Below are 27,999 nucleotides of genomic sequence, written 5' to 3' on the forward strand. Positions count from 1 at the left end.
ATGATGAGTGAATGAGGACAGGTGAATGATGAGGACAGTTGAATGATGAGGACAGGTGAATGAGGAGTGAATGATGACAGGTGAATAAAGAGGACATGTGAATGAGGAGTGAATGATGACAGGTGAATGATGAGGACATGAGAATGACAAGGACAGGAGAACGTCAAGGACAGGTGAATGTTGAGGACAGCTGAACTTAACTACATCGTCTATAGTCTGTGTTTTTCCCTGGGATTAAAACGTTTAAAATCTCCCACGTTTTTTAAAATCAAAAGTCAGCGTCAGCTTTATGAGGATATTTTATTTCTCGTCGTCAGAGTTGGGCTGTGATCACAGGTATATCATCGATCACCAAGTTTCTGGATTTCATTAAACTGAAGTGACTCAGGGTTAAATTACCGAGCAAACATCTGAGCTGAGGTGCCACAAAAAGAGAATTAAAGAAAGTCCCCGGGCGAAGAATATAAATCCTGGACTAATGCGAGTCGATGTGACCTCAGCTGTTGCTCGAACCGGACTGAAACTCAAGCCAAGTGGGAGTAAATGTGAAAAACATGAGGCTCTGTGCTTTGACTTTGTCTTCACCGCCTCTTTACTCTGAGTCTCCACAGGCTTTTTTTTCTGCGATAAAGAGCAAACGCAAGTCGTCAGCTTTTCTTTAAACACTGCACTGACGGCTCCGTGGGTTTGAAAAAACCAGGGTTCTCAAACTGTGGCGCGCGATCCAACCAGTGGTGCTCGAAAAAGGAAATCAGAAGAAGAAGAAGAACAAGAAACACTGCGGCTCTGTGGAGAAGACCTGGGGTTCACGACCTCTCTGCATGTGTGGGTTTTCTCCAGGTTCTCCGGTTTCCTCCCACAGTCGTACAAAAATGCAGAGGTTAATTTGTGTGAATATGAGAGTCAATGGTTGTTGCTCTCTCTCTATATATATATATATATATATATGGTGTCTTCTGCCTTTTGTCCTGTGTCTACGCTGGGATTGGCTCCAGCTCCTCCTCTTTTTTTTTAGCCCAAAATGTGACCAAAACGTCACACTATACTATGTCGTCGACCTTAATGTCATACTACACTATTTCGTCCAAAATCTGACCATTTTTTTGAAAAAAAAATTTGGTCCAAAATTTGACAATATACAATGTCGTCCAAAATCGGAAATTTTGTTGAATTTTTTTTTTTTACCCCAAAATGTGACTCAAACGTCATACTATACTATGTCGTCGACCTCAATGTCATACTACACTATTTCGTCCAAAATCTGACCATTTTTTTGAAAAAAAAATTTTGGTCCAAAATTTGACAAAAAAACGGCATACTATATACTATGTCGTCCAAAATCGGAAATTTTGTTGAAACATTTTTTTTTTGCCCAAAATGTGACCAAAACGTCATACTACACTATGTCGTCGACCTCAATGTCATACTACACTATTTCGTCCAAAATCTGACCATTTTTTTGAAAAAAAAATTTTGGTCCAAAATTTGACAAAAACGACATACTATACTATGTCGTCCAAAATCGAAAATTTTGTTGAAAATTTTTTTTTTTGCCCAAAATGTGACCAAAACGTCATACTATACTATGTCATCGACCTCAATGTCATTCTAGACTATTTCGTCCAAAATCGGACCATTTTTTTTAAAAAAAAATTTTGGGCCAAAATTTGACAAAAACGACATACTATACTATGTCGTCCAAAATCAGAAATTTTGTTGAATTTTTTTTTTTTAGACCAAAATGTGACCAAAACGTCATACTTTACTATGTCGTCGACCTCAATGTCATACTACACTATTTTGTCCAAAATTTGACCTTTTTTTAAAAAAAAAAATTTTGGTCCAAAATTTGACAAAAACGACATACTATATACTATGTCGTCCAAAATCGGAAATTTTGTTGAACATTTTTTTTTTTAGCCCAAAATGTGACCAAAACGTCATACTATACTATGTCGTCGACCTCAATGTCATACTACACTATTTTGTCCAAAATTTGACCTTTTTAAAAAAAAAAAATTGTTGGTCCAAAATTTGACAAAAACGACATACTATACAATGTCGTCCAAAATCTGAAATTTTGTTGAAAAAAATTTTTTTAGCCCAAAATGTGACCAAAACGTCATACTATACTATGTCGTCGACCTCAATGTCATACTACACTATTTCGTCCAAAATCTGACCATTTTTTTGAAAAAAAAATTTTGGTCCAAAATTTGACCAAAAAACGACATACTATATATGATGTCGGCCAAAAATCGGAAATTTTGTTGAATTATTTTTTTTTACCCCAAAATGTGACTCAAACGTCATAATATACTATGTCGTCGACCTCAATGTCATACTACACTATTTCGTCCAAAATCTGACCATTTTTTTGAAAAAAAAAATTTGGTCCAAAATTTGACAAAAACAACATACTATACTACGTCGTCCAAAATCGGAAATTTTGTTGAAAATTTTTTTTTTCGCCCAAAATGTGACCAAAACGTCATACTATACTATGTTGTCGACCTCAATGTCATACTACACTATTTCGTCCAAAATCGGACCATTTTTTTGAAAAAAATATTGGTCCAAAATTTTACAAAAACGGCATACTATATACTATGTCGTCCAAAATCGGAAATTTTGTTGAAAATTTTTTTTTTAGCCCAAAATGTGACCAAAACGTTTTATTATACTATGTCGTCGACCTCGATGTCATACTACACTATTTCATCCAAAATCGGACCATTTTTTTGAAAAAAAAATGTTGGTCCAAAATTTGACAAAAACGACATACTATACTATGTCGTCCCAAAAACTGAAATTTTGTTGAAATTTCTCCTTTTTTGCCCAAAATGTGACCAAAACGTCATACTATACTATGTCGTCAACCTCAATGTCATACTACACTATTATGTCCAAAATCTGACAATTTTTTTGAAAAAAAAAATTTGGTCCAAAATTTGACAAAAACGACATACTATATACTATGTCGTCCAAAATCGGAAATTTTGTTGAACATTTTTTTTTTTGCACAAAATGTGACCAAAACGTCATACTATACTATGTCGTCGACCTCAATGTCATACTACACTATTTCGTCCAAAATCTGACCATTTTTTTGAAAAAAAATTTTGGACCAAAATTGGACAAAAACGAGATACTATATACTATGTCGTCCAAAATAAGAAATTTTGTTGAAATTATTTTTTAGCCTAAAATGTGACCAAAACGTCATACTATACTATGTCGTCGACCTCGATGTCATACTACACTATTTCGTCCAAAATCTGACAATTTCTTTGAAAAAAAAATTTGGTGCAAAATTGGACAAAAACGACATACTATATACTATGTCATCCAAAATCGATAAAAAAAAATGCTGTAGAAAGTATAAAAACATCACAAATAAACGAGTCGTACAATAAAAACTGAACCAACTCCAATGCTTTGTTTTGGAAAAATGCCAAGAAGGTGGGCTGAGAGGAGGGGACCAAGCGGAGGAGATGAATGAATTTTTCTTACAAAACGTAAATTGCAACCATCTGAAGTTGTAAATCAAACACTTTTTCCCCCCTTCTGTCGATCTGTCACTGCAGTCGCCCGACTCTTCAAACCCAAATACAGTCGCGTGCAGCTGCCGATGTTGACACGAGTCGACGGCGGCGATGACAAGTCACGTTTTTTTAACACTAAAGGCTGAAATCTAGACTTTCAAAAAAAGCAGCAAAAGTTGTCAGAAAACCCTCCGCGTTCTTCTCTGAATCACAGGGAAGTTTGAGAGTTTTGTTTCACACGAGGACCTGTTGAAAGACCCCACGGTGACGATGATGTGATTTATTTGCAGGAAGTTGCAGCTGTCCCGTTTTTTTTTTACTTACTTTAAAACTTACTTAGTGTCCACAGGCTGCACAAAGACACTCAGATGTTTGATGAGGTGACTCAGCGGACGATCTGCTCATGGAGGCAGTAAAAGCATTAGAGTCGGAGCTAAACTCGCTAAAGTGCTGAGCTTTTATTTCCCTTCAGGTCTAAACAACTGTCAGCAATTTCCCGAGCCGCATCGCTTAACTGTTGTTTAGACCCCAAAAAATGTTCCGTTTGCTGCATTTTCTTCAGCATCCTGTTTGGTGTCTTGATTACAGAACAACATCGTACACCATATATGTGTTGTTTTTATTGAGATTTAGAACAAAGTCCCTGGGGTTCATCTGTTCCTGATTCTCTAGGCTAAAGAACTAAAACTTCTCTATAGAAAGTGGATGTAGTATTCAGGGTTTAGCGGTTGAAGCTAACCAGGAAGTAATAGCAGAGAATAACTGACTTTTGATGGAAGTCCACGGGAAGATGGTTCTCTCTTGATTCACGTTCAGGAAATGTTTACGATAAGTAAATGGCCTCAAATGCTATTTTACGCTCTCCTTGAATTGCATATAATGTCAAATTAAGAGTAAACAAGCGTCCCTTAAATGTTCATTTAAAAGCATCAACAAAAAGTAGTAAGTAAGTAAACGCGTGTGACGTTTGCGTGCCGCGACACTGGAGTCCAGGCACCGTTTACCAGTTAGCTCCGTTAGCTACATTAGCTCCTTTAGCACGCTTATAGTGGAACTGGAGCGGCCTGACGCATGTGACGTCATGTTTACGTGATTCCCAAATTGTTAAAATCTGTCTCTAAAGTAGTTTTTCTTCCTGCGGTGCCGGAGCTAGCTGCGTTAGCCCCTTTAGCGCCGTTAGCGTCGCCTACAGTCGTAACTGGAGCGTTCTGTTTACAAATAACACAAATAACTACAAATAACCAGCGTACCTGTGTACTGCGAATGTGTGCCTCTGTTTTAAAAGTTTAGTTTAGTTTTCCAGTCAGTCGTCATGGAAACGTGTCATGCGTTAACGCGGTCAGCACTAGCAAAAAGTTTCCGAAGAGAATTCTGCTGCTAAAACAACATTGTGCGAGTAAAGTACGACGGAAAACGCACACAAAAAAAGCTTCAGAAATGTTATTCTACTGCGCAACAAACATGGTTGTGCAGCAGTTTGACGTTTTCTGCTCTGCCGCTGCATACAAACAAACTCTCCCTCAGGTCAGGTCTGATAGTTTTGCCACACGGAGCCTGTTTTCAGATAAAGGACACGGCAACAAATTCGAGTTACATCATTTCTGAGGCAGAATAATAACATCCAAAAATCACCAAAATGTATGCGCTAAAGCTCTAAGGAGGTGAATAAACTTCATACTTCATAAATTATCACATTAACTTGTCAATAATAGTAATAAAAAACACATTTTATACTTCAGCGCAACTAAAATACTGGCTGCCCACAAATATTTCTCTAATAAGTGACTTTATTTCCTACCGCAGTGGTTTTTCCGCCGAGCTCCTCGGACTCTGACGTGATGTGTGGTCTGTCAGAATATCCACGCTCCGCTGCATGAAACACTGCCGCGCTCCTGTCAGCTACAATGAGCCTTTGCCGGCTCCGCTTGGCCCACGGCGACCCATTTACACAGCGCCTCTGCCAGCAGGACCTGGGCCAGCCTTGTTCTGCGAGCCCTGACAGCCGCAAAAAATAGAGGCCTTGACCCAGAACACAAAAGCCCTGACACAAAAACCCCCGACATGACAAGAGCAATAGATGAGAAGCAGAAGCAGGACCGAGGCAACGGTGACGTGTGGTCGGAGGACGCAAAGATCGAGGCCGTGTAACTGAATCTGTGGCTCAGTGGAAACAGATTTCAGCTCGGTTGTTATGTTCGTCTGTACCAGGTAACAAGGAGTGTAACGTCTTCACATTTTCACCTTCTTTTAACGCTAACGCTTGACGCGTTTCCCTGCCGATTGATAGGAAAAATGACACGCGTGACGTCATGTTTACGTGACTCCCGATTTTTGAAACGAGTCTCTAAAGTAACGCGCAACTTACGCTGCGCACGGGTACGCCCGGTTATTTGTAGCGCTGCTCTTTTCCTTTAATAAACAGACCGCTCCAGTTCCGACTGTAGGCGGCCGCTAAAGGAGCTAACACAGCTAACGGAGCTAACCGATAAGCGGCACCAAAACTGCGTTACTTTAAAAACACATTTTAACAAACGGGATTCACGTAAACATGACGTCACACGCGTCATGGAAACATGGCATGCGCTAACGTTGACGCCGCTAACGGCGTACTACTTTTTTCAAATGTCCAATATGCAAATCTGGAGCGACGATAGTGGTTGCAGCTGAGCTAGCGTGTCACACCAAAACAAAATTGATAGCGACGGCTAATGTCAAGAAGCTATCGTGCCAATCAGAGCCAGTAACCAATGGAAAGAGTCATTTTTGAGCCATTTCACAGGTCGTAGAACTCTCCTTCGTGAGCGTTCTAAACCAAAGTTAAACCTAGTCTTTTCTCTTTCCTTGTCTGAAGAACAAGCTTCTGAAGGTCGGTCTGTCAAGTCATCTTCAAGCGGACGCTTTGAACTACTTTCTGATACAGATTAATGGTTCTTTACTTGAATGGTTCCCTTGTTCCATATCGTTTTGGTGTCCTTTTCAAGATTCTCTTGCCGTACAAACTACGGAGGTAAGTGTCCTGCTTCCTGTTTCTTCAAGCCAGATGCCCACCCCTCTTATCGATGCCCCACTATGTTTATCATATGTGAGCAGGAAACCCTGTAGAGGAACATTCTCCAGAGTTGGTCTGAATCTTCTCAAGCCAATGTCCAAGCTTTGTTTGAAGGTAAATCCCAAGAGTAATCTTCAGGTGGAGGTGTAGAACTACTTCCTGGTTCTTTGCCTGAATGGTCCACTGTTCCTGGTCATTCTGGAGTCCTTTCTTCAGACCAGTATTAACCTTGAAGTCGGTTGATTCTCCAGAGATCGTAGCCCAGAGCTCCAGACTACAATCTCCAGCTCATGTGAGAACACGGCTGGATAAACTCCGGCCAATCCACAGTGAATCAATGAATAAATGAGAGTCCTGATTCATCAAGAGAAGGTCTGGACCCAAAACCACGGACATCCACCAGAGTTCATGTCTGAAAAACGGCTTCTCCTCCTTTTCTGAATCGTTTATAGTCAAAGTCTAAGCTTTCTTTGAAGGTAAATCCAGAGAGTCCTCTTCAGGCGGAGGTGTAGAACTACTTCCTGGTTCTTTGCCTGAATGGTCCACTGTTCCTGGTCATTCTGGAGTCCTTTCTTCAGACCAGTGTTAACCTTGAAGTCGGTAGATTCTCCAGAGATCGTAGCCCAGAGCTCCAGACTACAATCTCCAGCTCATGTGAGAACACGGCTGGATAAACTCCGGCCAATCCACAGTGAATCAATGAATAAATGAGAGTCCTGATTCATCAAGAGAAGGTCTGGACCCAAAACCACGGACATCCACCAGAGTTCATGTCTGAAAAACGGCTTCTCCTCCTTTTCTGAATCGTTTATAGTCAAAGTCTAAGCTTTCTTTGAAGGTAAATCCAGAGAGTCCTCTTCAGGCGTTCTGCTACGATTGAGTGGTTCTTTGCTTGAATGCTCCGCTGTTCCTCGTCATTCTTGAGTCCTTTCTTCAGACCAGTGTTAACCTTGAAGTCCGTAGATTCTCCAGAGATCGTAGCCCAGAGCTCCAGACTACCATCTCCAGCTCATTTGAGAACACGGCTGGATAATCTCCGGCAAATCCACGGTGAATCAATGAATAAGTGAGTGTCCCGATTCCTCGAGCCAGACACCACCTTTTGTCATAATGTCCCGGAAGAAAACCCTTGGAGAAGGTTCTGGACCTAAATCCACGAACATCCACCAGAGTTCATGTCTGAAAAACGGCTTCTCCTCTTTTTCTGAATCGTTTATAGTCAAAGTCTAAGCTTTTTTTGAAGGTAAATGTCCCAGAAGAAAACCTTTAGAGAGAGAAAGTCTGGAGCTAAATCTACCAGCATTACCGGGACTCATGTCTGACAACGGCTTCTCCTCGCCTGAACCTTTATTTAACCAAAGACTGAGCTTTCTTTGGGAGTAAATCCAGAGAGTTATCTTCAGGCGGAGCTTTTATTAAGCTGCTTTCTGCCACGACCGCAGATGGCTTGTCATTTAATGGCTGCATTTATTCAAGGGGGAAAACTCATCGTAAGCGCTAACAGGTCTACCGACAGCCTCCGTTTGTTTGTTTCCCACGGTCCTCGAATGCACCGACTAGCGAGAAACAAAGCCTCGATATAGTGTATATCTTCTTCTTCTTCTTCTTCTTCTTCACGTGCATGGAGAATTTCACATGTCGAAGCACGAGCACGTGCTGAGGAAGCAGCGACATGTGTTTCGCATCAACATGTGTGTGTTCTGTGCAGCTTCGAAACACCTGGAGAGACGAGAACCGCGAGGACCGCGTCGAATGTAATGAGGGATTTCTTTCAGTAAACGCATGTTTTCGACGGTAACAGTGATTATCTTCCTTATCTTATTCTTACTTTTCTTGTTTCTGTCGCGGCAGCTGTGTCGCGGCAGCTGCGTCGCGTCCACGCAGAAAAGTCAGGTATATGTTTTTCCTCTTTTGTTTTTAAATTCTCCCGCAGCTGAGAGTGATTCTGCTGCTAAGTCTGGGATAAACGTAGTCGGGGGGCCGGATTAAGACGACAAACCCATGACGTGAAACCAGATCGCTGCTACGCGGCGTCATTATTAATATGGCGGCGAAGTCGGAGGAACATCAAACCATTACCTTCACTCACACCCCGACAGCACTTAAGAACCTCCGCCGAGTGCACTCGTGTTATGAAATAACGACGGCTCCCTTTCCGACGAAGGCTTAGTGAAGGAGTGAGAATGACTCACTTAGCTCACTCTTCTGTAAACAAAAGGAGTTTCGTGGAATCACTGAGAGCTTTTTTGGAATCGGCAGGGGATCACAGAGTTTGGGTCTCACGTCCGTGGAGGCTCTGTCTTTGTGGTTAATGGCTAATTAATGGCTAAAAAAAATGGTCATTAACATTAACCGTTAGCATTTATCTTTCTTCTTCTTTCTGTGTTAGCGTGACAAATTGCTAAAACCGTACTCAATTGATTTCTTGAATTTGGACGAACACACCCAGATATACTGCATATATATAGAATCTCTAGACAATGGTAACCAATCACAAACAGGTATTTCTTTTGCTGGCATGCTAGAAGTTAGCGTCTTTTAAATATACCCAATATGGCGGCTACGTTTTAAATATTGCTATTTTAAGCCAATATGTTAGATGCCATTACTAGACACACAACGCTCCGAGAAAACGTTTGTTGATATGTTTGTAGTACGTTGGTTGGAGGTCAAATTAGATCGAGATGCCGTCTTGGGTTATAGCTAGGCTAAGCTAAGCTAATGTGAGAGTTTTACTTTGGTTTAACTTGAACCAAAGTGGCCTAAGTGCTTTTCAAACGTTCTACGGTTCCCAAACTGAAGAATCTGATATTTGAAGACGACAACGGCGAGGAAAACATGGTAAAGGTCCGGACTGGAGTAGTAATTCTGCTCTGTTGACTTATTAGAATTAAATATTTTGAGATTATTGGATGGTAGGAAGACACGGAATGGTGCACGACATGTTTGCAGAGTCTGAAACGTTTCATTCAAACAATAAATCAGTTCCTTGCTAGCTTGCGCACCAGGACAAGGTATAATATAGTCCAAAAAGACGGCTTAGCTTAGCTACAACCAAAGCTACACGGAAACATATACTGAATCTGGCAATGGGTAATTATAACTGTTCCAAATTGCAAAAAGTAAGATTGCTGGGTGAGAAGTGGCGTTTTTAGCTAATTTATCCAATATCTCTTGCATTTCTTATCCAACACACTGGTGCCTTTAGTGCGACATCGGTCCATTGAACAGTTTTGTGATTAACGCACTGTACGGTACATGGATTCATAGATAGATGCCGATCAAAGCTAATTAAAAACACATTTTCCAAAAACCAGCTTTGACCTTTTGGAAAAAACGGTGAACACTTGACCTTTGTCGACTTCCTCGTCTCGTCTCCCCCCCCGTTTCCCTCAATCAAGTCTCTGATTAATTTGGAGTTCTATTGTTGCCGTTCCACCGAGAGCACAGGGAATCTGGGAAGCGTTGTAGCCGCTGACAGCTGCTGCACTCGTTGGGCCGAGTCCAGACTCCTATCTCGCGGTCTGCGAAAGCTCCTCCGAAAAAAAGCTCCCAACCCCTAACCCTAATTGCGCGTCAGACGTCGAGCGTTTGTTTTCCCCGCTCCGATCTCACCCAACGTAAACTCTAAACCCGGGCCGTTTCTGAAAAGAACTATTTTACGGGGATCACAAAACCCAGCGCCTGCTGTCTGTTTGGCTAATTAAGGGAGTAACGGCATGTGACAAAGCGTGGTAGTCCAACATGTGTGCCCATCTGGGCCGGGGTCTTGTGTTACCAGTTTGCCCAAAGCATCTCCGGGTGTTTACCCAATTACTGCTGTGGAAGTCCGAGTGTTGAGAGACGCAGGAATTAGACTTTGTTATTATTATTATTATTATAATACAGAGTTTTGCAGCTGAAAATCTCACTCAGAGTTAAATCGCAAACAAATCTTCCTCGCTGCAGAGAAACTGGTCTGCATATGCAACGTTTACAAATTCTTTTCATTTATGAACTCGTAAGGATCTTGCGAGATTTATTTAGTCAACACGTCTCGTGTAGAAAGAATTTGGTCGGATTTCGCACAGGTTATTAAAATGCTTACTTTTTCGGGGTCAGAGCTGGTTATAGAGAGAGAGACTCTCCCTAAGGTCGTCTAAATGTCTATGTGTGAAGCTTTGTTGACGTTTTGTGGCCTTTGTTAAAATAAGAGGTCTGCTCACTCTCTGATCTGCCCCGTGATTGGTCCAAAGCCTCCCGTGATGGTACGGATTTGGTCAACAGAGGCCAGAGGAAGTAGAGGTTGATTCACACGGCCGGTTCTCATTCTGAGAGCGTTGTATACCATCGTATACTGCCCTATATTGTTCTATACCATTGTATACCGCAGTATATCGTTCTATACCGTGGTATACCGCCATATATCGCCATATATTGTTATATACCGCCGTATATTGTTGTATACCGCTGTATAACGCCATATACTGTCGTATACCGGCGCACATTTCGTCCTATACCACCATATATCGTGGTATATTGCCGTATATCGTCGTATACCGCCATCACTTTTAGTGCTCGAGTACGAAAGTGCCAGGGCCCGAAACGGCTCCTGGCACCGTGCAAGGAACGTATTCAAAATATTATTATTATTACGTGACTTTGCGGTCATTTTTGAGAGGTACAGGTGCATTAAAAACTCTGGGAAACTTTGCATGGAGGTCAGGTGCTAACATGCGTTAGCATTACGGCTCAATAGCGCCCCCCCCCCTCCAATTGAAAGTCTTCATTTTCATTTTTTTGGGCTTCAATTTTTGACCAAACTTGACCAAAGAGTTTGGTTTTCTGTTTTTTTTTTTTCTTTTTGAGAATTGTTTTGACCAGACAGGAAGTATGTCGGCCATCTTGGATTTGGCATCCAACTTCGTCTGAGCACGTATTTTTTCGTACCCACATGAATTTGTACTTTAAATTATGAAACGGTTTTGCAGATTCAAAAGAGCGTGGTGGCCATGGCAACCATCGGGAATTATGGCGACTTTTGACCATTCGCCACCAAACAGGAAGTGGGCTGTAACTTCGCCGTACATCGACCGATCGGCTCGAAACTTCATACGTGACACCTTACACATTCAGTGTGTAAATTTAAGTTTTTTTAGGGACTTACGTTTTATATTTTCATATTTTAATGCATGTTACGCATGTTTTTTTTGGCACATTGTCTTACGTGTCTACGATTGTCAGAATCTTATCTTATCTGATCTCAACATGGACAAAAACTCTTTAAACGTTGCCATGGAAATGCGTAAAAGTCCTACGAGCCAACACTGAATGTGCAATAAGCCTAACCTGGATATTTGTCCTGACCCTGACCTTTGGCCTTTTCTTGGCCCTAATCATAACCTCGTTTACGGTACATTGGAGGTCGTTTCTCAGACGGGATTTTTGCCAAATGAAAAATAATTTAACCTCCATTAAAGACACGTTGGACTTTGGAAGCGCCACAATCAAAGTGCGTGTCTTTGAAATCCCAGGCTCAGGCCTCCGGCTTCGTTCAAGCTCTCTCCGCTTCCCATCGGCCCTCTGATCTGATCTGGAGAGGAAACGAAGGTTTTACGGCGCTCGGCGGCTGCCGCTCTGAACGGCGCTGCCCTGTTGCGCGGCTCAGGAAGGGGAGACTCCGATGGCGGGGAACACACGTGGACGCACACACCCACAAACCTACCCACCCATCCACCGGCTGAGTCAAACCACGGTCGTCCATTGAGAAATTCTGCGTCTGAAATGAGGGGCGACTGAAGCAACGCAGTAAAGAGGCGACGGTCGACGCTGTTGCACATGAAAACCAACCCGGGGCCAAGTTCTCCTACCTGTTTTTTTACTCATATTTTTGCCGTAAAAAGACGTCTGATTGTGTAAAAAATGGGCGGGAAATGTCAATTTTTGTATTATTTATCTTGGCAAGCAAGTTTTGCGCTGGAAAAACAATCTCCTTTGCAGGAAAATGTCCAACTCTGCGTTAATGTGACATGACAGCGAACATTAAGCTTTAATTAGCAGCGACGGAGCAACAGGATGCTGAAACGAGACGCACATGGTGACAAATTTACAGTTGAAAGTGCTCGCGATAAACGCAGCTTTCCATATTTCAAAAGAAAGTTTCGTTTCGGCCAGTTTTTTTTTACTACTTTTAAGAAAAATGGACTGCTTTGGCCCGTTTATTTGGACTCTACCTGGAAACAAGAGTGTTTTTTTGTCCGATAAAGCAGCTCCTGTGCATGAGGTTTAGGATGTTTATCTTCGAGCGTTTAGCGTCGCCGAGTATGCGGAGGCCACCGCGACTCCCTCATGTGCATGTAATTCATTACAACCACTCATCTCAAACGCTCACATTTCACTGACCCCCAGGAGCATACCTAATTAGTTCCATCGTACGGGGCGTGGGGGGGGTTAGGGAAATAAGTGCCGTCACTGTGGCCCTCGGGGGGACGTTTGGGAATGAAATATAGTTTTTTGGACAAAAGAAAAATTCATTTTTTTTGGGGGGAACTTTGTTCGTCTCTAAATGTAATGACCATAATGACAAGGACTCGAGGAATTGTTTTCCCTGTAACGACGTCCCGAGGGACGTAAAGCTGCGCTACGTAGCCTGCTGTCGATGTTGTCATTTCTGCCTCCCGTTTTATTTGTTTGCAGAACTACGAGAGCGGACTGAGGGAGCGTTTGTGGGGTATACGGCAGCAGAGCAGGGGGCGGGCGGGGACGACAAATGACACTGCTGAACAAACTTTTTTTTGGTTTTTTTGAGCATTGGAATTCACTTTTATTTGTGTTCTCTGGTGCCGTTTGCAGTCGCCTCGCTTTGCTAGCCCAACGTTGCGGTTGCTTCCTTCGGATTTCACGTAAAAGGAATCACTTCCTGTGTGCAGGGCGGTAATGTCACAGCGCTTTCTATTAAAAAATGTACAGTTAATAAATAAAAAACATACAAACAAATAGAATACGCACTGATAAGAATACAACAACAATATGCAGCGCTAATAGAAATAATAGCTGCGCTAAAACCTGCAGCGTATATTTGTACACTGGCGTCTTTTTTAAATACACTTTATTAATATAAATACGGTGTCAGGGGGACGTTTAGGAATGAAATATAGTTTTTTGGACAAAAGAAAAATTCATTTTTTTTGGGGGGACTTTGTTCGTCTCTAAATGTAATGACCATAATGACAAGGACTCGAGGAATTGTTTTCCCTGTAACGACGTCCCGAGGGACGTAAAGCTGCGCTACGTAGCCTGCTGTCGATGTTGTCTTTCTGCCTCCTGTTTTATTTGTTTGCAGAACTACGAGAGCGGACTGAGGGAGCGTTTGTGGGGTATACGGCAGCAGAGCAGGGGGCGGGCGGGGACGACAAATGACACTGCTGAACAAACTTTTTTGGGTTTTTTTGAGCATTGGAATTCACTTTTATTTGTGTTCTCTGGTGCCGTTCGCAGTCGTCTCGCTTTGCTAGCCCAACGTTGCGGTTGCTTCCTTCGGATTTCACGTAAAAGGAATCACTTCCTGTGTGCAGGGTGGTAATGTCACAGCGCTTTCTATTAAAAAATGTATAGTTAATAAATAAAAAAACATACAAACAAATAGAATCCGCACTGATAAGAATACGACAACAATATGCAGCGCTAATAGAAATAATAGCTGCGCCAAAACCTGCAACGTATATTTGTACACTGGCGTCTCTTTTGAATACACTTTATTTATATAAATACGGTGTACGTTTTAGACACCAGAGGCTCTGTGTTGCACCTGCAGATGCACGTTAGCCTCCGTAGCGGCGGCGCACACGCTCTTTGAACCCCCCAACAAATAAGCTTTTAAAATGATGGCGCTCCAGCTGTTAGCATTTACAGTATCACCACGTTAGGTCTTACAGGGCAGGAAACATCCGCAGACACCTGCAGTGAGTTGGCTCGTAAAGGCGACATAAAGGCCTAAATAAACACTGAAATCGCCCTTTTAATAACCTTGCAATAGACAGAAATAGCAAACCACGGTACCACGGAAATGGAAGCAAGACGAGATGACAACATCTCCACCAAAACTCTTCACCGCGTGCCTTCAGGACGCCATCGTAAAGCACCGAGGCGTCGACGTTTTTTTGCAGATGATATCGTCCTGTTTGTCAAAGTCCTCAGAAGATCTGGTTCAAATCAGGCGTGAACAAGGAAAAAAGACCAAAGTTATGTCCGATGATGATGATTTCCTCAAAGGTCTGCGCTCATCGTTGAAGGTCAAGTCATCAAAGAAGTCAACGGTTATGTAAGACGGTGAAAAGACGGAAGACAAATAGCGATTGTTTTCATGGCCGATGAATCCGTCCGTCGTTTTCTCGATAAATCGAGTCGTCGTTTGGTCCATAAAATGTTGATCTGTGTTCGTCAAACCTGGAAATGAAAATGTCTTTGTCCAAAATCCAAAATGATTCAGTTTTTAATGAGTCCTGAGTCATACGGAGCAACGAAACCAGACAATATTCACGACTTAAGAAGCTGTTCGTTCTTTAGAAAACACTTAAAAACCGAATAATCGATTATCAAAATAGTTGCCGATTCGTTTGGTACGATCGATTAATCGTTTCAGCCCCAGAGATGAGTATTTAAAGCCATATGTGTCACATCTGATGCCTTTTTGATTCGGTAACCCAATAATTTCTTAGAGACATTTGGTAAAAACGTTGTTATACGTATATATAAAAATCTTAACCGAAAAGTTTTAGGCAAATTCTACAAATTTGTTTGGAGGGACCATAAATTTTTTCCCCTCGACCCATCTGTGGGCCCCGACCCAGTCTTTGGGAACCACCCACTCTTTGATCTTCCACATAAAAAAGCTTCTATCCCCCCTAAAAAAAACCATTACCGCTGTCCTAGCTTACAGCAGCCACTTAAAGGCTTCAGATCACAGCCGTAGACGTACGACGGTAACTCCTCGGCAATAAATGCGATAAATAAATTGTGATCGTAACTCCGACTGACTGCTAACGGTCGGCGTGGTGGAGCGTCCGCAGATGTCGTGGTCCGGCGTCTTCCCGGCGAACGTGACGTTCCCGCAGTTCGGCGAGGTTTCGTAGATCGCGACGTCGTGTAGCTTATCCGTTCGGTAACTTGAACGTTAGCGCTCCCAACGACTTTGTATTCTGTCTCTGTGTGATTCTGCGAACTTTTAGAATGTTCCTCAGATTATCTCGATATCTGACATTTCCTGACTGTCATGGCCGACCCAAATAGTCAAAATAAGTCACCGTCCCTCGACGACTTACCCCAAAGCTGCGTTTGTCAATTAGCATCGCACACTGCGCGTATCGTGGCATTTTCAAGATATCTTAAAAATCTGTTTTGCGATGATACACGGCCAACTTTTTTTTGACGCAAGTTTTTCACTCTTCCACACCAAAGTCCATTGAGAAAAATTAGCATTTTTAGCTACCGTAGACCCAGGAACTGCCGCGCTACGTTTTGCTAAGTTTGTGTCACGTTCAGTTTCATGCTAGTGAATCATTTCACAGCCCGAAATCACGAGATAACGCGTAATTAACTCAGTGAACAGCTCCCCTTTGGTGCGGGAGAGTGACTTTAAAACATGCAAACATGTATGTCAATTAGCGTAGCACACGTTTCACCTCGATTATCGTACGTGGTATTTTTAAGATATCTTAAAAATCTGTTAGCGATGTCACACGGACCACTTTTTTTTGACGCAAGTTTCACTCTTCCATACCAAAGTCCATTGAGAAAAATTAGCATTTTTAGCTCCCGTAGACCCAGGAACTGCCGCTCTACGTTTTGCTAAGTTTGTGTCACGATCAGTTTCATACTAGTGATTCATTTCACAGCCCGAAATCACGAGATAACGCGTAATTAACTCAGTGAACAGCTCCCCTTTGGTGCGGGAGAGTGACTTTACAAACATGTAAACATGTATGCGACTTACGTCAATTAGCGTAGCACACGTTTCACCCCGAGTATCGTGCGTGGTATTTTTAAGCTATCTTAAAAATGTGTTTTGCGTTGTTACACGACCAACCTTGTTTTGACGCAAGTTTCACTCTTCCACACCGAAGTCCATTGAGAAAAAATAGCATTTTTAGCTACCGTAGACCCAGGAACTGCCGCGCTACGTTTTGCTAAGTTTGTGTCACGTTCAGTTTCATTCTAGTGAATCATTTCACAGCCAGAAATCACGAGATAACGCGTAATTAACTAAGTGAACAGCTCCCCTTTGGTGCGGGAGAGTGACTTAAAAACATGCAAACAGGTATGTCAATTAGCGTAGCACACGTTTCACCCCGAGTGTCGTGTGTGGTATTTTTAAGCTATCTTAAAAATGTGTTAGCGATGTTACACGGACCGCTTTTTTTTGATGCAAGTTTCACTCTTCCACACCAAAGTCCATTGAGAAAAGTTAGCATTTTTAGCTCCCGTAGACCCAGGAACTGCCGCTCTACGTTTTGCTAAGTTTGTGTCACGTTCAGTTTCATGCTAGTGAATCATTTCACAGCCCGAAATCACGAGATAACGCGTAATTAACTAAGTGAACAGCTCCCCTTTGGTGCGGGAGAGTGACTTTACAAACATATAAACATGCATGCGACTTACGTCAATTAGCGTAGCACACGTTTCACCCCGAGTATCGTGCGTGGTATTTTTAAGCTATCTTAAAAATCTGTTTTGCGATGATACGCGGCCAACTTTTTTTTGACGCAAGTTTTTCACTCTTCCACACCAAAGTCCATTGAGAAAAAATAGCATTTTTAGCTACCGTAGACCCAGGAACTGCCGCGCTACGTTTTGCTAAGTTTGTGTCACGTTCAGTTTCATTCTAGTGAATCATTTCACAGCCAGAAATCACGAGATAACGCGTAATTAACTCAGTGAACAGCTCCCCTTTGGTGCGGGAGAGTGACTTTACAAACATGTAAACATGTATGCGACTTACGTCAATTAGCGTAGCACACGTTTCACCCCGAGTATCGTGCGTGGTATTTTTAAGCTATCTTAAAAACGTGTTAGCGATGTTACACGGCCAACCTTGTTTTGACGCAGGTTTCACTCTTCCACACCAAAGTCCATTGAGAAAAATTAGCATTTTTAGCTCCCGTAGACCCAGGAACTGCCGCGCTACGTTTTGCTAAGTTTGTGCCACGTTCAGTTTCATGCTAATGAATCATTTCACAGCCCAAAATCACGAGATAACGCGTAATTAACTAAGTGAACAGCTCCCCTTTGGTTTAGTACATGTATGTGACTTACGTCAATTAGCGTAGCACACGTTTCACCCCGAGTATCGTGCGTGGTGTTTTTAAGATATCTTAAAAATGTGTTTTGCGATGTTACACGGCCAACCTTTTTTGACGCAGGTTTCACTCTTCCACACCAAAGTCCATTGAGAAAAGTTAGCATTTTTAGCTACCGTAGACCCAGGAACTGCCGCGCTACGTTTTGCTAAGTTTGTGCCACGTTCAGTTTTATGCTAATGAATAATTTCACAGCCCGAAGTCACGAGATAACGGGTAATTAACTAACTGAACAGCTCCCCTTTGGTGCGGGAGAGTGACTTTAAAACATGCAAACATGTATGTCAATTAGCGTAGCACACGTTTCACCCCGAGTATCATGCGTGGTATTTTTAAGCTATCTTAAAAATGTGTTTTGCGTTGTTACACGACCAACCTTGTTTTGACGCAAGTTTCACTCTTCCACACCGAAGTCTATTGAGAAAAAATAGCATTTTTAGCTACCGTAGACCCAGGAACTGCCGTGCTACGTTTTGCTAAGTTTGTGCCACGTTCAGTTTCATGCTAGTGAATCATTTCACAGCCCGAAATCACGAGATAACGCGTAATTAACTAAGTGAACAGCTCCCCTTTGGTTTGGTACATGTATGTGACTTACGTCAATTAGCGTAGCACACGTTTCACCCCGAGTATCGTGCGTGGTATTTTTAAGCTATCTTAAAAATGTGTTTTGCGTTGTTACACGGCCAACCTTTTTTGACGCAGGTTTCACTCTTCCACACCAAAGTCCATTGAGAAAAATTAGCATTTTTAGCTACCGTAGACCCAGGATCTGCCGCTCTACGCTTTGCTAAGTTTGCTAACCCGCTCCCCTTTGGTGTCGGAAGAGTGACTTTACAAACGTCCACGATCACATACCCTGGTGTGTATATATACGGTATAAATACAACAGTATTTCCGATGTGTGTTTTTTTTCCCTCAAAGTACCACCAAAGGGACGCTCGCGTACCACGGGTGGTACACGTACCACGGTTTGAGAACCGTGGAGGGTTTAGAGACCCATACCAACATTTTTTTTTTTTTTTTTTTTTCTTTTTTATAAAGTTACAAATAACTTGAGTTTATAAGAGCAATAAAGTCACTTTAGCACTTTTGTGAAAGTTTGTGATTTTGAATTTCAAGGATCTCAAGGACCGGTGTGTCATCAGGTCACATTGTAGCCAGTGAATGAGGCATAAATCAAACATATCTGACGTGCACATGAACATGGACCACCCTCGTCTCTGCAGCAGTGAGTGTATATAAGAGGGGCGGCTTCACTGTAGCGCCAGTTTACCTTTGTCTGTAGACCCCGCCCCTCTCTGTCTCTCTGTGTGTGTGTGTGTGTGTGTGTGTGTGTGTGTGTGTGTGTGTGTGTGAGAGCTGGTGTTCAGTCAGTGAGTGGAGCTTCAGCAGCAGCAGCTTCAGCTTGAGCAGCAGCAGCAGCAGCAGCAGCAGTTATGCCTGTTGCTGGTCCGGATCTCCACGGAGCTCATGACCCAGCAGAGAAGTTCACCGCCCGGAGACCGAGGATCACGCTCCGTCTGTTCATATTAACATTGGAATAATCATCATCATCATTATTATAATAATAATAATAATAATAACACTAATACTAATAATCACAGTGGAGTGAGCGCAGTTTATTAAGAAGACGAACCGCAGGCTGAACGTGGACAATCATGCATGTGCTGCTCTGCGGTCTGAGTTTCCTGCTTCTCCCGGATTATTTCACCAATGTCGCCGCATCTACGGGGAGATTACGCTCGGATTCCAGCGCAGGTAACGGTCTGCAGACCGTCTGTGTGTCTGTGTCTGTGCTTCTTCTTCTTCTTTGTAGCGCAGAATGAATGAGTTTGCGCTTCAGCCCGTGCACGTGAGCACAGCGGTGGCGCGAGCCGCGGTGTTATATCGCTACTAACGGTTTTACTAACGGTTTTATCGCGCATGAGTTTTCATGTGTGAAGACACAGATTAGTGCGGTTTTTTTGTGTAACACAAGTACGATTTTAGACGTTTTTGAAACTTCTTTTTAATATTTTTGCTCTCGTAAACGTCATTTAACGGTTTTATCGCGCATCGTCTGATGAGTGAGACACAAATTTGTGTTTTGTGACTCCTTTTTTTTGCGTAAAATGTTTTTTTTGTGTGTAACGAGTACAATTTTAGCAATTTTTGAAACTTCTTTTTAATATTTTTGCTCTCGTAAACGTCATTTAACGGTTTTATCGCGCATCGTCTGATGAGTGAGACACAAATTTGTGTTTTGTGACTCCTTTTTTTTGCGTAAAATGTTTTTTTTGTGTGTAACGAGTACAATTTTAGCAATTTTTGAAACTTCTTTTTAATATTTTTGCTCTCGTAAACGTCGTTTAACGGTTTTATCGCGCATCGTCTGATGAGTGAGACACAAATTTGTGTTTTGTGACTACTTTTTTTTGCGTAAAATGTTTTTTTTGTGTGTAACGAGTACAATTTTAGCAATTTTTGAAACTTCTTTTTAATATTTTGCTCTCGTAAACGTCATTTAACGGTTTTATCGCGCATCGTCTGATGAGTGAGACACAAATTTGTGACCACGGTGTTCGGTAATAACGGTTTTATCGCGCATCATCAGATGAGTTTTCACGATCGTGAGACACACATTCATGTTTTGTGACTTCTTTTTTGCGTAAAATACTTTATTTTGTGTAACTCAAGTAAGAGTTTAGACGTTAAGACACCTTCCTGAAACTTTCTGCTCTCGTAAACTTAAGTTATTGACAGTTTTTTGTACCTTTTTACGCAAAAATTGATAAAGTTGTGTTATTTCATACAATTAAGACACTTTTTTTACATTTCGTTCTTATAAATGTACGCTATTGACACGTTTTTGTAACTTTACAAACAATTTATTTGATTTTTTTAGTTTAGACGTTAAGACAATTTTCGTAAACTTTTTGCTCTCATAAATTTCAGTTATTTCAGCATTGACCACGGTGTTCGGTGATAGCGGTTTTATTGCGCATCGTATGAGTGAGACACAAATTTGTGTTTTGTGACTTATTTTTTTGCGTAAAATGTTTTTTTGTGTAACGTAAGTGCAATTTTAGACGTTTCTGAAACTTCTTTTTAACATTTTGCTCTCGTAGACTTAAATTGCCAGTTTTAGTAACTTTTATCAAAAAATTTGACAAGTTAATTGTGTTATGATCCAGTTAAGACACTTTTTTACATATTGCTCTTATAAATGTATGTTATTGACACGTTTTTGTAACTTTACAAACAATAAGTTTTTCTTTGTAGACGCAGAATGAATGACTTTTCACTTTAGCCGCGGTGTTATATCGCTATTAACGGTTTTATCGCGTATCGTCTGATGAGTTTTCACGATCGTGAGACGCACATTTTTTTTGTGTAACATAAGTACGATTTTAGACGTTTCTGAAAGTTAAGTTATTGCCAGTTTTTTGTAACTTTTTACCAAACAATTGGTAAAGTTAAGTGTGTTATGATCCAGTTTTGACACACGTTTTTGTAACTTTACAAACAATATTTTCTTCATTGTAGCACAGAATGAATGACTTTTCACTTCAGCCCGTGCACGTTAGCACAGCGGTGGCGCGAGCCGCGGTGTTATATCGCTATTAACGGTTTTATTAACGCATCGTCTGTTTTGTGACTTATTTTTTGCGTAAAATACTTTTTTTTCGGTAATAACAGTTTTATCGCGCATCGTCAGATGAGTTTTCACGATCGTGAGACACACATTCATGTTTTGCGTCTTATTTTTTGTGTATAATACTTTTTTTTGTGTAACGCAAGTAAGAGTTTAGAAGTTAAGACCATTTTCGGAAACTTTTTGCGCTTGTAAACTTCAATTTACGTTTTTTATCGCGCATCGTCTGATGAGTGAGACACAAATTTGTGTTTTGCGACTACTTTTTTTGCGTAAAATATGTTTTTTTTGTGTGTAACGAGTACAATTTTAGACGTTTTTGAAACTTCTTTTTAATATTTTGCTTTCGTAAACTTAAGTTATTGACCGTTTTAGTAACGTTTTTACCAAAAATTGGAAAAGTTAAATGTGTTATGATCCAGTTAAGACACTTTTTTTACATATTGCTCTTATAAATGTATGTTATTGACACGTTTTTGTAACTTTACAAACAATATTTTTTTTCTTTGTAGAGCGGAATGAATGAGTTTGCGCTTCAGCCCGTGCACGTTAGCACAGCGGTGGCGCGAGCCGTGGTGTTGTATCGCTATTAACGGTTTTATCGCGTATCGTCTGATGAGTTTTCACGATCGTGAGACGCAGATTAGTGCGTTTTTTTGTGTAACATAAGTACGATTTTAGACGTTTCTGAAAGTTTTTTTTGTTTGTTGTTTTTTTACAATTTGCTCTCGTAAACTTAAGTTATTGCCAGTTTTTTGTTACTTTTTACCAAAAATTGGACACACATTCATGTTTTGTGACTTGTTTTTTGCGCAAAATACTTTTTTTTGCGTTACGCTAGTAAGAGTTTAGACGTTAAGACAATTTTCGTAAAACTTTTTGCTCTCGTGAACTTCGGTTATTTCAGCATTGACCACGGTGTTCGGTAATAGCGGTTTTATTGCGCATCGTATGAGTGAGACACAAATTTGTTTTGTGACTACTTTTTTTGCGTAAATTGTTTTTTTTGTGTGTAACAAGTACAATTTTAGACGTTTCTGAAACTTCTTTTTAACATTTTGCTTTATAGACTTAAATTGCCAGTTTTAATAACTTTTTACCAAAAATTGGTAAAGTTAAGTGTGTTATGATCCAGTTAAGACACTTTTTAACACATTGCTCTTATAAATGTATGTTATTGACACGTTTTTGTATCTTTACAAACAATATTTTTTTCTTTGTAGCGCAGAATGAATGAGTGAACGCATCGTCTGATGGGTTTTCGTGATCGTGAGACACACATACATGTTTTGTGACTTATTTTTTGCGTAAAATACTTTTTTTTGTGTAACGCTAGTATGAGTTTCGACGCTAAGACAATTTTCGTAAACTTTTTGCTCTCGTAAACTTCAGTTATTTCAGCGGTGACCCCAACCTTTGGTTGGTATTAACGGTTATGTCGCGCATCGTATGAGTGACACACAAATTTGTGTGTTTTTTGACTACTTTTTTTTGCGTAAAATATGTTTTTTTGTGTAACATAACGAGTATCTGAAACGTCTTTTGAACATTTTGCGCTCGTAAACTTAAACTGACAGTTTTGGTAACTTTTTTTTATCAAAAAATTGGTAACATTAAATGTTTCATGATCCAATTCTGAGACTGACGCATTCTATTTCCCCAGTAAAAGAGGACGTCGGCGCGTATGAGATTGTGACGCCGGTGCGCGTGAACGAAGCCGGCGACACGTTTCCGCCCAGCGTCCACTTCCGAAGGAAAAGGCGGAGTCTGGACGAGAGCGACGCCGCCGCCGATCACTGGACGTCTCGGATCGTCCACTACAGCATTTCTGCGTTCGGACAGAAGTTTCGCCTCAACCTCACGCTGGACTCGGGATTTATCGCACCGTCGTACACTGTGACAGTACTTGGACTACCACCAGGGGGCAACCTAACGGATTATTCTACGGATGTTGGGGTGGACGAGGAGGAGGACGAGGAGGAGGACGAGGAGGACACAGAGTTAAGACACTGCTTCTATAAAGGACACGTAAATGCACAGGAAGAACACGCCGCCGTCATCAGTTTGTGCTCCGGACTGGTGAGTTTACTGAGTTTACCGACCAGTTCATCAACAACATGACAAAAACTAATGAAAATGCTTTAAAGCGTTTGCCTCGGGGAGCTGATTTATCACCACACACACACACACACACACACACACACACACACACACACACACACAGTAATAAGGACAAAGCAGAACAAAAGCACTTTACATACTTTAAGTACTTTAACGCTGATTTATGATGTTTTACCGAATCATTTAAAAACAACAGAAACTGAATAATTAAAGTATTTCTAAAGGTTAGAAAGAGGTAAAAGTGACAAGTTGAATTAATATGTTAGAGGATTAAGGCCACGTGTTTTTGAGAGGAAGTATAGAAGCCTGATGATGCATGAATTCTGATATTAAAGTTAGAATTCTGAGAAAAAAAGGCAGAATTTTCATTCAGATTGAAGTTGAAATTCAGAATTCTGAGGGGGAAAAAAATCTGAATTCTGAGATTAAAGTCAGATCTCAGAATCCTGACTTTAATCTCTGATTTTCTCTCTCTCAGAAGCTGCTGTAACTACTACTTTAGTTAGCTACTACTTCAGTTAGCTACTACTTTAGTTAGCTACTACTTCAGTTAGCTGCTACTTTAGTTAGCTACTACTTCAGTTAGCTACTACTTTAGTTAGCTACTACTTCAGTTAACTACTACTTCAGTTAGCTATTCCTTCAATTAACTACTACTTCAGTTAGCTACTACTTCAGTTAGCTACTACTTCAGTTAACTACTACTTCAGGTAGCTACTACTTCAGTTAGCTACTACTTCAGTTAGCTATTCCTTCGATTAACTACTACTTCAGCTAGCTACTACTTCAGTTAGCTACTATTTAGTTTGCTACTACTTCAGTTAGCTACTACTTCAGTTAACTACTACTACAGTTAGCTACTACTTCAGTTAACTACTACTTTAGTTAGCTACTACTTCAGTTAGCTACTACTTCAGTTAGCTACTACTGCAGTTAGCGGTAGCTACTTCAGAAGGTTTCATCTTCTCTTACGCTGTTTTATTTTGAACTAAAACCGTTTTTTAAGATTGAAGTTTGAACTTTTCCTCCCAGGTTTGAACGGATTATTGGTTAAAAAGTGTTAAGCCCGACTAATATCCTATTATGAGGGGATTTTAAACATAACGTGCGTCGTATATAACGCAGTGTGTCAAACTCAGCCATGACGATTGCGCGCGTGTTCTTTTCACTATTCTCACTAAATACGGCGTGTGAAATCCCTACCATGAAGCATTTAGCACGAGCTTTCACAGTGTTTCTCACAGTGTTTGACCTGATAGACATCACAAATTCACCAATTTCACCTTTTATTTTTGTAAAAATCCCAGAGGTGTCGGCGTTGCTTATTTTCTCTAATGAGTCGTACATGAGCCGCATTTCACCGTGGCTTGTTCTTGGTTGTTTAAGTTAAGTCCTAAAAAGTATTTACAGAAAATGGATGGCGACACATAATAAGTGCTTTTTGGTCCCCCCCCCCCCCAGCTTGGCACTTTCAGGTCTCCAGAGGGGGAGTTTTTTGTGGAGCCCCTGCAAACTTATCAAGGAGAACACTATGAAGAGGAACACACAAAACCTCACATTGTTTACAAGAAGAGTGAACCCAAGAAACAAGAAACACCCGAGGAGGACAACTCTGCCTGTGACACTTCAGGTATGGATTATGACACTATGTTTACACTAGTGCTGGACACGTTAGCGCGCTAACGGCGGTTTAACGGTGTTAACGGCGTCAACGTAAACGCATGACGCGCTTTCACGATGACTGACCCGGAAAAAGACGCGCGTGACGTCATGTTTACGTGACTCCCGGGTTGCTAAAATGAATCTCTAAAGTAACGCTAAACTTTAAAAACAGAGGCACACATACGCAGTGCACAGGTACGCTGGTTATTTGTTAGCGCTGCTCTTTTCCGTTTAATACCGCTCCAGTTCGACTGTATGCGAGCTAACCGTGCTAAAGGAGGTAACGCAGCTAACGGAGCTAACTGGTATGCTGATTATTTAGCAGATATTTCCTTCATTGGGAGTTAAAACCATCAGAAATTTAAAAAATAGATGTTCGTCTAACACTAATACATTTTCATTAGTGTTATACGTGCATCTGTTTCCACCATGTGGCAGCAGTAGCTAGCACATGTGCAATTTATCCACCATATCAGGTGTTATAGATATGGCTTTAAATGAAAAATGTTCTGCGTGAGTGTGGTTGCAGTAGTTGGGCCATTTCTGAGGGTCATTGAACGCACCTCGTAGCCGCTCGTCTAAGCTCAACACACTGTGGGCCCTGCATTACTCTTACTCGCTCTCATGTGTGTCGTTTTGGATTATGAATTGGCTCTAAACGGTTGTTTTGGACAAAAACACTTCGACAAAATGAGGCCTCGAAATGAGGAAATATAACCAATGGACGCATAACTTGGGCTAGCAGGTAAGCTAGCTGCTGTAACTGACCTGCTTCGATGTTTGAGGGTTATTTGGTGGTTATTTGTGTGACTTCGTGAGGTCGTATTGATCATGTCAACATGTCTAAGTGCTTTGAGTGCTGCCACGTGATTGGCTGACAGGGCGTAGACGTCATATTTGTGAGTGTCGGTGTCAGTTGTGCGTCTTGAATCGACTCCTTAAATGAGTTCCCACAGACGTCATCGTTGCATCGCTCCAACGTCTTCCGCTATCACTTTGAACAGGAACAGATGATGTAACAGCAGCTGAGCTTATTGAGCTATTAAAGTAATCGTTCCCTGCTACTGGAGAACTAGTTTGGAGCTTATCTGGTTTAAAAGCCAGACGCTGCATGTGCACGGGGGTCAGGATTCTGAGGATTGAGAAAGAAAGGAAAGGAATGTCAAATAGCAGAGCTGAATTATTCACCGTAAATCATAGAAAAAGGAAGACAAAAAGCTGAATTATGTTTATTGAACAGTAAAATATCATTAACCATGGAACTGCTCTGTACTAATTACTAGGGGTGGGGGAAAAAAATAGATTCACATAGGATTTGCGATTCTAATCATCCATGATTCTGAATCGATTCATAAACTTAAAAAATCGATTTTTGAAATTTTTGAAATTTTGGGAAATTTGTGGAAAAAAATAGAAATTTCGAATTTTTAGAAAATTTTGAATTTTTTTAGAAAATGTTGAATTTTTAGAAAATTTTGAATTTTTAGAAAATTTTGAATTTTTAGAAAATTTTGAATTTTTTGAAATTTTAATTTTTTTAAAAAAAATTTATTTTATTTTTATTTTTAATTTTTGGAAAATCTTGAATTATTTGAAAATTTTGAATTTTTTTTATTTCTTTTTTGAAAAACCACACAAAACACCAGTTTGTTATTTGTGTACAGTTTATTTTTGTCACTTCTGGGAGAAAAAGGCAGCTAGTCTAAGCTTTTATTGATGCTAGTTATTTTTTTGTACACTAAGTAAGTTTCTATTTGTTTTGAATGAATAAATGTTAACTTTTGTCTTAAGTTTGCCTTTGTGTGATCACAATATCACAGTTATATGAAGTTAAACCAGTATATCAACAGATATTGAATCTGTCTTTGTATTTTATTGGTGAAAATTAGAAGAAAATCCAAGGTTGAAGGACGTTTTATTATCCCTGAGGGATTTTCATCCCTGCTGATTTATGACCAGCGGTGAAACGCTCTGATTGCCAATAAAACATCAGAATAATTCACAGTTTTCAGTTTGAAAACTTTGAGTTTGAGTCGTTTAAGTCGCCATAGACGACCGCGCGATTATCGACGTGAAATATTGACGAGAAACCACTGCACAACTGCAGCACAAACACAGATTAAAAACCCCAAAACCCTTGGAGGTCGTCGGGGGGGCCTCGTATCTTGGTCACATCAGAGTTTACGGGCTGAACTTCCTGTTGACTCTTGTTCTTCCTCTGCCTGCAGCGATAAGAGCGCTTAGCGCGGCAGACCTACAGCCGCGAACGTGACGCGTAGAATCTGAAGCCATGCGGACGCCGAAACCGTTAAATAGTTTCGCCGGTCGGAAGCGTCGCCGGTGGTCCTCGGAACTGCTACGTCGACATTTATTGAAATTCAAAACAAAAAGGGGGGAAAAGATGTGGCATTAGAGCGATTTTATGATTAAAATCAGACCTTAATTCCCTTCAGTGTCGACGGGTTTCTGCTGCCCGGTTGTGTGCTCCACTTTTTCTCTTCTATGGCCAAGCGCCAGGTTTACCTAGCGTGAACTCTTTGCCCCCTTTTTTCTTCTCAATGAGGAGGCGAAAAAAGAGAGAGAGGAAGAAGAGGAAGAAGTAGGGAGGGAGGTGGGGGGAAAAGAAAAGGAAAATAAGCCTCTGTTGTTCAT

The 27,999-nt window shown here is 41.0% G+C and overlaps 1 protein-coding gene across 1 annotated transcript in view; it reads left to right on the top strand.

The window, feature by feature from the left end:
- Positions 1–19,588: 19,588 nt before the first annotated feature.
- The window catches only part of adamts9 (ADAM metallopeptidase with thrombospondin type 1 motif, 9), a gene marked incomplete at both ends in the record, with an annotated part of 66,737 nt that continues 58,326 nt past the window's right edge, over positions 19,589–27,999 (top strand). Inside the window, 3 exons of the mRNA XM_083908073.1 lie at positions 19,589–19,688; positions 23,228–23,643; positions 25,147–25,315. Of these exons, the coding sequence (XP_083764199.1) occupies positions 19,589–19,688; positions 23,228–23,643; positions 25,147–25,315 (685 nt within the window). The remainder of the gene's footprint in view (positions 19,689–23,227; positions 23,644–25,146; positions 25,316–27,999) is intronic.

The sequence above is a fragment of the Microchirus variegatus genome (genome assembly GCF_963457635.1).
Source record: "Microchirus variegatus genome assembly, chromosome: 21".
Lineage (NCBI taxonomy): Eukaryota > Metazoa > Chordata > Actinopteri > Pleuronectiformes > Soleidae > Microchirus > Microchirus variegatus.